The 11,740-nt window shown below is 41.0% G+C and overlaps 1 protein-coding gene across 3 annotated transcripts in view; it reads right to left on the bottom strand.

Moving 5' to 3' along the window:
* Nucleotides 1-4,769: 4,769 nt before the first annotated feature.
* The window catches only part of FEM1C (fem-1 homolog C), a 31,533-nt gene continuing 24,562 nt past the window's right edge, over nucleotides 4,770-11,740 (bottom strand). For all 3 annotated transcript variants that reach the window (XM_033929073.1, XM_033929072.1, XM_033929071.1), the window contains one exon: nucleotides 4,770-7,461. In XM_033929073.1, the coding sequence (XP_033784964.1) occupies nucleotides 6,152-7,461 (1,310 nt within the window). In that variant the 3' untranslated portion in view covers nucleotides 4,770-6,151. The remainder of the gene's footprint in view (nucleotides 7,462-11,740) is intronic.

Here is an 11,740-nt window from a genome sequence, read left to right as displayed (position 1 = left end):
CTTGAGGAAGAAACGGACCTTACTTGTCCAGAATATTTTGCATATAAAGGTACTACTATTTATCATTTCTATAGCGCCGATAGGTGTACACAGCACTGTACATTTAACATACAATATAGACAGTCCTCGCTCAGAAGAGCTAACAATCTAATTTGACAGACAAGACATCTCAGGGTTGGGGAGATTATGGTCGAGGAAATGATATATTAGGTATAGGTATCTTGACAGCAGTGAGTGGGAGTTAAGAGTTGAAAGCAGTTTCAAAAAAGTGGGCTTTTACCTTGAATTCGAATACTGCTAAGGAAGGAGCATGATATAGTGATTCAAGCAGCCTGTTCCAGGCATACGGTGCGGCAAGAAAGAAGGGACGGAGTCTGGAGTTGGCAGTGGAAGATTACAGATAAGAGGAGCTTGTTCAATGAACAAAGCTCATGGGGAGGAGCCTAGGGGAGATAATTGAAGAGATATTGGGGGGGCTTCAGAGTGAATGCACTTGTAAGTCAATAAGAGAAGTTTGAACTGTATTTGGAAATGGATGGGGAGCCAATGAAGTGACTTGAGGGGCATGGTAATGTGAGAACAGCGGCTCTCATGGAATATGAGTTGTGCAGCAGCATTTTGAACGGATTGAAGAGGCGAGAGATGGGTACGCAGGAGGCTTGAGAGAATGCAGTAGTCTAAGCGTGAGGTGATGAGAGCGTGGGTAAGGGTTTTGGAAGTATGTTCAGAGGAGAGGACGGATTTTGGTAATATTATAACAGAGGAAGCAAAAAGGTTTTGGCAGTTTGTTGGATCTGAGCAGAAAAGGAGAGGAGTCAAAGATCACCCCAAGGTTGTGAGCTGACAAGACAGGGAGGTGGATAGTGTTATCCATGGAAACAGAGAACGGTGAGAGGGAGAGGAGAGTTTAGGTGGAAAGATAAGGAGTTCAGTTTTGAGATGGTGTTGAGACATCCAAGCAGCAATGTCGGACAGGCAGGCTGAGATTCGGGCCTGACTTCCTGTAGTGATATCTAGTGTGGCGAGGTAGATCTGGGATTCATCAGCATAGAGATATTGAAAACCATGAAATGAGATCAGTGTACAAAAAGAGGAGAGGGCCCAGGACAGAGCATTGGGGGTACACCAATAGACAGTAGGATGGCAGTGGATTAGGATCCATCGTAACATACACTGAAAATACGATGGGAGAGATAGGAAGAAAACCAGGAGAGACAGAACCCTGGAATCCCAGTGAGGACAGTGTGTTGAGAAGGAGGTGGTGATCAACAGTGTCGAAGGCAGAAGACATATAGAGAAGAATGAGGACAGAGTAGCATCCATTGGATTTGGCTAGGAACAGGTCATTAAGAGACTTTAGCAAGGGCAGTTTCTATAGAATGGCGAGGACGAAAGCCCAATTGAAGTGGATCAAGAATATTATGAGAAGAAAGGAAGTCCAGGCAACGGTGGTGAACAGCACGTTTGAGTAGGGAAGGAGGAAAATGGGGCAGTAGTTGGAGAGGGATATGGGGGGGGGTCTAGTGAGGGCTTTTTGAGGAGGGGTGTAACTACAGCATGCTTGAAGACATCAGGAATTATAGCAGTGGAGAACAAAAGGTTGAGGATGTGACAGATGGGAGAGATTACAGTGGGAGCGATAGATCCAATAGGCAGGTAGAAATCAGATCATAGGAACAGGTGGTGGGTTTGGAGGAGGAGAGAAGGTAAGTAGTTTCTTCTTCTGACTTCAGAAAAGGAAGAAAGAGTTGTAGGGGTTGTTGAAGGGAGGTTGACAGAATGGACAGTCAGAAGGGGTGGTGGGAGAGGTGACATAGTTGAGAATTTGAGGTGGATCTTATGAATCTTGTCATGGAATTATTCTGCTATCATCTGGGGGGAAAGTGATGAGGGGATATGAAGAATTGGAAAGTTATACAGTAGGTTACTATGGCAAGAATTCAGGGCAGCCACTCAGTGAGCGGCTCAATGCTGGGGAGGAGCGAGGAAAGCTCGCTCATGCCCAGTACACCACTGGGCCGCAAGAACTTGAGGCGGCCATTCAAGGAGGGGCTCAGCTTGGGACAAGCACGGAAAGCACAGTTACTTACCATAACAGGTGTTATCCAGGGACAGCAGGCAGCTATTCTCACATATGGGTGACATCATCCGACGGAGCCCCGATGCGGACGCCTCACAAGCAGACTTGCTTGAAGAAACTAGAAGTTTCGAGTCGCCTGCACCGCGCATGCGCGAGTGCCTTCTCGCCCAGCGCAGAGGGCACGTCTCCTCAGTTCAGATAGCTAGCAGAGAAGCCAACCAGGGGAGGTGGGTGGGTTGTGAGAATAGCTGCCTGCTGTCTCTGGATAACACCTGTTACGGTAAGTAACTGTGCTTTATCCCAGGACAAGCAGGCAGGTATTCTCACATATGGGTGACCTCTAAGCTAACCAGAATGGGATGGTGGGAGAGTTGGCAACTTAGGAGAATAAATTTTGTAATACTGTTTGGCCAAACTGTCCATCCTGTCTAGATAAAGTATCCAGACAATAGTGAGAAGTGAATGTATGAACCAAGGACCAAGTAGCAGCCTTGCAAATCTCCTCAATAGGTGTAGATCTGAGGAAAGCTACAGAAGCTGCCATTGCTCTGACTTTATGGGCTGTGACTTTACTGTGAAGAGGTAATCCAGCCTGGGCATAGCAGAAAGAGATACAAGCCGCCATCCAATTGGAGATGGTACGTTTAGAAATTTGATGTCCCAACTTATTTGGATCGAAAGAGACAAAAAGTTGAAGAGCAGTTCTGTGTAGTTTGGTGCATTCCAAGTAGAAGGCCAAAGCATGTTTACAGTCCAGAGTATGAAGAACCGATTCTCCAGGGTGAGAATGAGGCTTTGGAAAAAACACTGGAAGTACGATGGATTGGTTGAGATGAAATTTTGAGACCACTTTAGTTAGGAATTTGGGATGAATACGAAGAACCACCTTGTCATGATGGAACACAGTGAATGGTGGATCAGAAACCAAAGCTTGTAGCTCACTGACTCGTCGAACAGAAGTGAGGGCAATGAGAAACACCACTTTCCAAGTGAGATACTTCAGATGAGTTTGAAGTTTCAAGTTTTATTTAAATTTGATGGTTTGCTTAATATTTCTAAGATGAGCCTTATCAATTGGTTCAAATGGTGGTTTCATGAGTTGAGAAAGGACAACATTGAGGTCCCAAACCACAGGAGGCAGTTTGAGAGGAGGTTTAACATTGAAAAGTCCTTTCATAAATCTGGAAACCACCGGATGAGCAGAGAGGGGTTTCCCTTCAATAGGCTGATGAAAAGCTGCAATTGCACCGAGATGGACTCGTATGGCTGTAGACTTGAGTCCAGAGTTGGATAGGTGCAAAAGATAATCTAAAACGGATGATAAGGAGGAATGTTGAGGTTCCTTATGATGAGAAAAACACCACGTAGAAAATCTAGTCCATTTTTGGTGATAGCATTGTCTAGTGGTAAGTTTCCTAGAAGCTTCTAAGACATCTCTAACAGATTGAGAAAATTGAAGAGGAGTTTTGTTGAAAGGTACCAGGCTGTCAGGTGTAGAGACTGCAGGTTGGGATGAAGCAGAGATTCTTGACTCTGTGTAAGCAGAGAAGGAAAAACTGGTAGAAGGTATGGTTCCCTGACAGAAGTAAAATTTATTTATTTATTTTTTTTAAAGAAAGAAAAAGACAAACACAGTGATTCATGAGAAAAATAAAACACAAACCGCGGTGAGAGAAGGCACGAACGAAGTTACCGGAGAGAGCCAAAATGACGGACTTCTCGGCTCCGCGGAAAACTAAGAACTGAGGAGATGCGCCCTGTGCGGGAAGGCACTCGCGCATGCGTGGTGCAGGCAATTCAAAACTTCTAGTTTCTTCAAGCAAGTCTACTTGAGAGGCGTCCGTATCGGGGCTCCATCGGATGACGTCACCCATATGTGAGAATACCTGCTTGCTTGTCCTGGGATAAAGCTTGCTTCTGCCCGGTACACTGCTGGACCACCAGAGATTCAAAAAGGTACACGGGTGGGGGGGGGGGGGAGAAGACTAAAAAAAATTGGACAGGACAGAAGACGAGAGGGATCCCCCTCCTGTTCCAGCCACCGTTGGATCCCCAGTTCTCACGGCAGGCCCATCAGAGATCTCCAACAGGTTCAGGAGGGGGGTGGGACCCAAATATAAACAAGAGACCCCCATTTTTTCCTCCCAAAAATCTGTTTATATTAGAGTATATACGATACATCTACCATTTCTGCATACAACATGCATATCATATTCCTATGAACTTTCAACACCAAGGCTACAAAATTGTTACACTATTTAAATCTTTGATCTGCCTTTATATGCACATATTAATATCCCGCTGTAGGTATACAGTTGTCTGCAGGTTGCCCAAGCCAAAAGATAGTGATATTTTGAGGAGGCTCCTAGATATCCAAAGAAAACTCCATTAATTTAATGAGCTGCCAAGATTTCAATACTGCACTTTACTTTCTTTCCAAATATATTGCTACTTTGTGAAGTCAAATTAGAAGACACTTCTCCATTACCAAAGTTTCTTAAAAAAAAGTTTCACATTCAATTAGTATATTTTGCAGTGCTTCAGCTGATTAAACTAAAATTTGTAGAAGAAAGTCCAGACTAAGACAGTGATGGGATACATTGGCGAACCTAAAAAAAAAACTAGTCTCTGGAATAAGCTAGGACATGCAGCATAATGTCAACCTGATCTCACAAACGAGAATCAGTCATAAGCCAAGTGTAACTTTTTATTGAGAACATTTTAAGACATTTTGTTAGGCTAATATGCCATAATAAATTGTATTCTCAATCAACAATAAAGTGCTGAATTATAGTAACCTGAATGTTATTTGTAATTTCCGTCCCCCCAATATGGAACCTAAAGAGCCCTTTCTGCCATTATAGCAAAGTTATTTGAACATAGTATATTTTTTTTAAACGGTTGTCTTTAAAATCAGCAGATTATGAGCACAAGTTCTTGTGGGTTTTTTGTTTCTTTTTAAAGCAATACTTGAAAAAAAAAAAAATACAAATCATTTTCAACTAGAAGGGCACAGATGACTGAACATTTGGTGCCAGGACAAACGCTTTCTAGAAAATGGGGTATCATACTTCAGCTCAGATTTAAAGTCAGCAAAGCATCACATAGCACAGCCTTCCCTTAGGGTGTGCCTATGTAATTAGAATGGTAGCTTGTCTCATTCTGCATAAACTCTTTGCAAAGGTTTTCCCACCTAAATTGCATACACACATCAGGATTTGATCTCCATATCTAACCCATACACAGCACAAAGTACTGCAAAGGCTGGGGCAACAGGAAAAGTTGTTTTCTATTTTCCCCTTTATGCTGCACTTGAAGGACTGACCAATGGTAGGCAGAATTTGTAAGACAGAAACCCTAGATTTAGCACACAATGCCAGGAGGAGTAAACAAAAGCAATGCAGCTTTAAAAAGAAATAGAATAGCTATTAGACAAAAATGTCTCTGGAATTGTCATGCTATGACTTGTTCAGTAAATGAAAGCTCCAACATCTAAAAAACAGTTCCAATCTAATTTGCCCAACTGCTGCATAGAAATATGCTGACACACAACAGTCATGTTTAAGCCAGTGCATAGAGAAAATAAAGCACTTATGGTTAACTGCAAACATTTACATGTCCATAGAGCTAGCAATAGTCCACATTATAATTGAAGCTGGGATGCAAAGCTAACAGAAAAACAATTTATCTGGTGCAGCATCCAGACTGAGGAGATTTTAAAAAAACAAACCTGCTGAATGTTGAAAGAAGGAGGAATTAACATAGCCACCATACTCCCACTCCCCCCCAAACAAAAGCAGCCCACACACCCAGCGTACACAGGCCTTTGGCAGACATTTTTAGGAGTCTGTATATGGCATTACACTTCTAAGTAATCCACAAAACAAGATATGATATGGCATACTCATTAAAATACTGTGCAACCAATGCTGCAAGCCCTGAACGTGAAGAATGCTGGAGCCATGTTGAAGCATGGTGTATTTTCAAGCTGAATGATCGCTGGTGTGTCACCAAAAATAGTGCTTGAGTAATGAACAGCCACTGTCCAACTTATGCTTCAAGAGTCCACCATCATCTGTGAAGCAAGACAAAGCTCTCCATCTTCTCAGGGATTTGTTTTTTGTAATGAAGATTGTGTTCCACAATGACACGAGCAGCTAGACATTGCAGAGTTGTATGATTGATAGGCTGGATCAAGTTTTTTGCCATCTCCTTCTCATCCAGCAAATCAATAGGAGTTTGTTTATGAGAATTTTTGGAGTCAAAATGAGAACCTGACTTGATAAGCAGATTCATAATGTCTGGATGGTTGTTAAGTGCAGCAATGTGCAAGGGACTATTATTGTCAGAGTCTCTGGTATTGACATCTGCCCCACACTCTACCAGGATAGCAGTTACTTGCACAGATGGGAATTTGCAAACAGGGTAGCGACCAACACATGTAGTATTTTTGTCCACTGCAAGATGAAGAGGGCTGAAGTTGTTCTTTCCTCTGGGATGCAGTTTAAGAAACTTATAGATTGTCTGCTTTTTTAGATGGTCTTGCTCTGGACTACATGGCACTTTCTCCAGCAAACAAACTAGATGCAAAATGATGGAGAGTGCTTTGTTCAACTGTATTTGGTCAGGTGAGCATGTGATTTGTTTGACAGCCCGATCTATTTCGAAGACACTTTTGCACAATATTCCCATGAGGTCATCAAATGTAACTGTAGTGCCAAGAAGACCCTTTGCTCTATCTTGCAGCATGAAGGAAAACAGCTCAGCAAAGGAGAGCAAACTGCTGGCAGTCATTGGACTTAGAGGATCCAAGTTGTTCTGTTGCATATCTAAAGCATACTTCCATAGGTTGATGCATCTCTTGAAGTTCCCAGAGTCAGCATAAACAGCACCCCTATATCTGATATAGTATGATGTATCTGGATGGGAAGGACCAAGGATACGCTCTCTGATCAACAGGGCTTGCATTCTCATCTCATCAGGATCTGCAATGAGGTTGTCCAGTTCTTCTGTACTGTTTACTTCCTTGGCATAATCATAAGCCATTATTAATGACTGAGACACAGGCTTGTTGATGACATTAGTCCTATCACTGTACCGCATATCCATAGCTCTTTTCCAATATGTCAAAGCTCCAAGGAGGTCTCGCTTTTTGTCTACAAAAGTTGCTCCCAAGAGTTCCAAAGCATTAATGCGCTCCGTCTTGCTTGTCTGCGGGTGCTGGGTCAGGAAGTCCACAATATTTGTGTGGCCAGTCACACTGGCTGAAAGAAGTGGAGTCATGCCATAGCCATCTCTTTCCATTTTGGCACCATAATTAAGCAGCATCTTCATGATATCCAGGCTTCCAGATTCAGCACAGTCATGCAATGCAGTGTTCCCTTCAAAGAGAAGAAAGATGCATTAAATGAGATACAGTATGCAGAGAAACCTAACAAGATGATGTATAATTGTTTAACCAAAAGCAAATAGATGAAGCAAGAATTTAGTTTGAAAATATACTCCAAAAAATGAAAGTCTATTCTTTGAAAGCTACCACTAGTCTTAACTTTAACTTGCTGCCTACTGAGACAGATCTAAGTTTCAATTAAGTGCAAGAAAACAAAAGGCAGCCCCTGCCCTCCCAACTGCATCAGGATTTTTAACTAAAAAATACTTTAAAAACGCATTGATATAGGTATTAGCATACTTTTTAAAACCCTAATGCACTGATTTAGGTTTATTTTTCTGCTTTGGTAGTTTATATTATTCTGCCTGTCAGTATTAGTATGTTGTACTAGTGGCAGTCACCCAAAACAAGAATAAATAGGGCACACATACTAATGTTCAATGGAAACTAAAATGACCAACACACTCCCACAGAAAAACCATAAGGAACAAAAGAATGTTGGGATTTACCGTAATTTCAAATTTTGTACTTGATATACCCACCCAGGAGAAAAAACTATCAGGGTGGTTTGCATAAATTGGTCACATACACAGTGCACCTCATAACTATTTTTGACAGACTACGCAGATCAAAATATAATGTACTAGTGAAACCTTAACCAATAAAACTGTAGTGGCAGAACAGTTGTTGCTTCTGCCACTTCTGTTTTACTGGTTACAGTTCTGCCAGTGCATTATATTTATTTAAAAATTTATATACCGCATACAACTATGCGGTTTCCATATCACATACATTTACTTTTATCTACATATTTATATCTGTAAATATTTGTCACACAATAGGATTCCTGAGGAAGGACTGTAGCCAAAACATGGCCCGTGTTAGGTCCGTTGCTTGTTCATTTTTTACCTTTGCTTGGAACCCAATAAAGGATTTGCAGCAGTTATCCTGGGCCGCTTGTGTGGTCATTCCCGCTGTTCTTTTGTTCCATAAATTTAATGTGCCATTTCAATTCAGCAATGCCATTTGACAGGTAGCATAATTATACATTTCTGCTAGTTAAAATGGCTATTCTTCAGAGAAAATATAAAAAAGAGCCATTTCTAATTCCATCCTCATCCTCAGTGACTAGTGGGTAGGACGGTTATACAATAAGGAAGGCCTCTTCTTCTTGGTTTAACCTTGTTTCAGTGAATAGCAGGAAACAATGAACAAGGCAATATGGTCATGTGTTTAATGGATCTAATGATGGCTCTGTTCACTCTCAGGATATATTCAAATGGGCTATATAGACAGATCTCACCCTTGTCACTAAAGTTAAGAGGGAGGAAGGTAAGAACAGGTCAGACTTCAGGAGGGAAAAATAATGCATTATCTTAAATTCAGCAAGTTGCAGGATTCTCAGTAGTATAACACACAGGAGACAAAAGCTTGCAGAGTCTAGTCTGCCCAATAAACCAGCTAGAGCCACACCTGCCACTTTGTGCAATGCCATACTCCATAACAAACAGTGGTATTACAAACAGGGAACTGGCAATTTGCTCCCATGCTAATTACATATGAGCGGTATATGATGCAGTCTCGGAATAATACATCATGCCAACAGCCTGACGAGTTTTATTATTAATGAATGCGACTGTTACAGCTATATCAGTAACATGAACAAATATTGCTAACATTTCACTTGCTAGTTTCAACCTTAAGATGTCTTCCCCACCCTCACTAAAATGCATAGTAAAAATCCACACTCAAAATAGGATATGAAAATAATAAAATATGCATACTTGATCCTGATGTGTCTGCCATTCATAGGATACAGATGGTAAAAGTGTCAAGTGCTGACCTTACTTTTCAACTACTGGGCCTGTTATCTAAATACCTCTCCTGCCAATCCTAACATAAAAGCCTTGAGGAAAGAAAAATTAATGTTTCTTACCTGATAATTTTCTTTCCTTTAGTCATACCAGAGACCAGTCCAGAATGAATGTGTTATGACCATCTACCAGCACATGGAGACAGAGAGAAAGTAGTCGCAAAGCTTTACCAGCACATGGAGACAGAGAAAAAGTAGTCATAAGAGCTTTGCCCTTTAAGGGTATCATGCAGCCTGGAATGTTCAGCATTTCAAATAGCCAAGCAATGGTGCCCATAACAAATATAGCTGACAATTGGAAAAGATGAAAGCCAACATGCCAAAATTATACTACTAACATTATAGCATGAAGCTTAACTGACATACAGGTATTTCACTAACAGGATATGTGAGGCATCTGTGTAAGGAAATGAAAAGCAGAAGCTTATCACCTGTAAGACGAAAACACTTAAGAACAACAAGCTAGGGGAGGGTTTCTGGTCTGGCATGACTAAAGGAAATAAAATTAATCAGATAAGAAACAAATTTTTCCTTCCATTACCCCAGTGTCGCAGTTAGGATAGAACAAAAAAAAAAAAAATGGAGTAGTGAACTGCAGCATCAGCAAATGGAAGTTCCTAGGGTAACTAAGAGTAATACTACTCTATAGAAGCGCTAAAAGGTAAGAGGGGGGTGCTAAAAAGTTCAGCCCAACAACAATTGCAGACACACTACAGATATCCAGGGAATGTGTTGGGTGTATAAATACACAAGCAGCTGGATATGTAGAAGCTGTCAAGTGAGTGCCCAAATGTGTGAATGCTAATGAGAAATGTGGTTGTGGGTTCAAACCCCGTACTGCTCTCTGTGACCCTGGGCAAGACACTTAATCTTCCACTGTACATTAGAAAGTCAGTCTACCACGACACATAGGAAAAATGCTTGAAGTACCAGTATGTAAACCGCTTTGAGTGCAGTTCTAAAACTACAAAAAAGTGGTATACAAGTCTCAATCCCTCCCCTATTTCAGCAGGCCCACCTTTCCACAGTTTGTTTTTTATGTCTTTTGTAGTTTGTGACTTTGAGCTCCTTTTACTAAGCCGCGTTAGGGCTTTAACGTGCGGAATAGCGCGCGCTACATTACGGCGCGTGCTAGACCTTTAACGCCAGCATTGAGCTGGTGTTAGTTCTAGAAGTGTAGTGCACGGTAATTTCCTGCATGCGCTAAAGACCCTAGTGCACCTTAGTAAAAGGAGCCCTTTGTTTTAATTATGTATGTTGGATTGTAACTAGCTCAGAATTGTTGCATGGTTGTAAATAATAAATTTTTTAATTAATAAATAGTTGATGTAGCATGGGCTCAATATCCAGCTTTAGTGACCATACCTTTTCCTACCCCCTTCTCTGAGCAATGATCACTGCCTCAACATTTAAGTTGTAGTGAACCAAGGAATGAAAAGCCCCACATGGCAATCCAACCTTAGAATCTATTCCAACACTTGCAACACTTATTTTGACACACAAATCTTACAAGTCTAGAAGGAAAAAAAAGGCAGGGGGCAGTTTTCACTTTTCTTCATACTTATAATCCCTCTGAATTATAGTTCTCTGGCCAACAACTTGTGCTTTCCTCCTGAAGCCCAATCTGCTCCATCTCACTCTTCCATTCTTGTCCCCCAACTGGTATCTTGCCTCTCTCTCTGGCCCCAATCTGCCAGACAACCATCATTTCTAGTACCTGCCTACACAATGTGATTTTTTTTCTCCATGATTAATGGTGCTTGCAATAAATATTAAGTCACTAAACATACCATCTACCTAAAACCAACAGCAGTTTTAACTTCACGTTCAGAATGCACTGATTATAGCAGAATGGCAAGCATCATTAAGAGCACTTTCAGACCAGAAAGCAGAATAGCATCATAGATTGATATTGAACTGATAAATAGGTTTTTTTTCCAACTTCAATTTATCTAATTACAAGATTTAAATCGTCACATTCATATCTTTAGAAAAAGATAGGTTAATTACTGGCCAGAACTAAGTATTTCTTATGTAACAATCCTACATTTTAGGAAACAAGATTCCTCAATTCTTCCAGCAGCAGAAACTTGCCTCTCTTCCCCCTCCCCAAGATGGCATTATGAATAAGACAAGATCACTTCCAGCACTGGCAACCTATAAAATACCAAACAATATCCATTGGACCCTCAGCTCAGTCCCCTCTGGTTTCCATTTCTTCACACAGACATGACTAACAAAAAAGCATGTATTTTCTTTTTAGTTCAAAATTTAACATGAAATGACATAAAACTTTCAAGATGAACATATGAAATCTAAACAAAAAAAGTCTAGCTCTCCAATAATATTGTATACAACAAATCACAGTTAAAACAAGAGTATAAGGGCAAAAATAATG

This window comes from Geotrypetes seraphini, chromosome 1, assembly GCF_902459505.1.
Source record: "Geotrypetes seraphini chromosome 1, aGeoSer1.1, whole genome shotgun sequence".
Classification (NCBI taxonomy): domain Eukaryota; kingdom Metazoa; phylum Chordata; class Amphibia; order Gymnophiona; family Dermophiidae; genus Geotrypetes; species Geotrypetes seraphini.
Note: the sequence above shows the minus strand (reverse complement) of the source record. Positions and strands in the feature narration are given on the sequence as shown.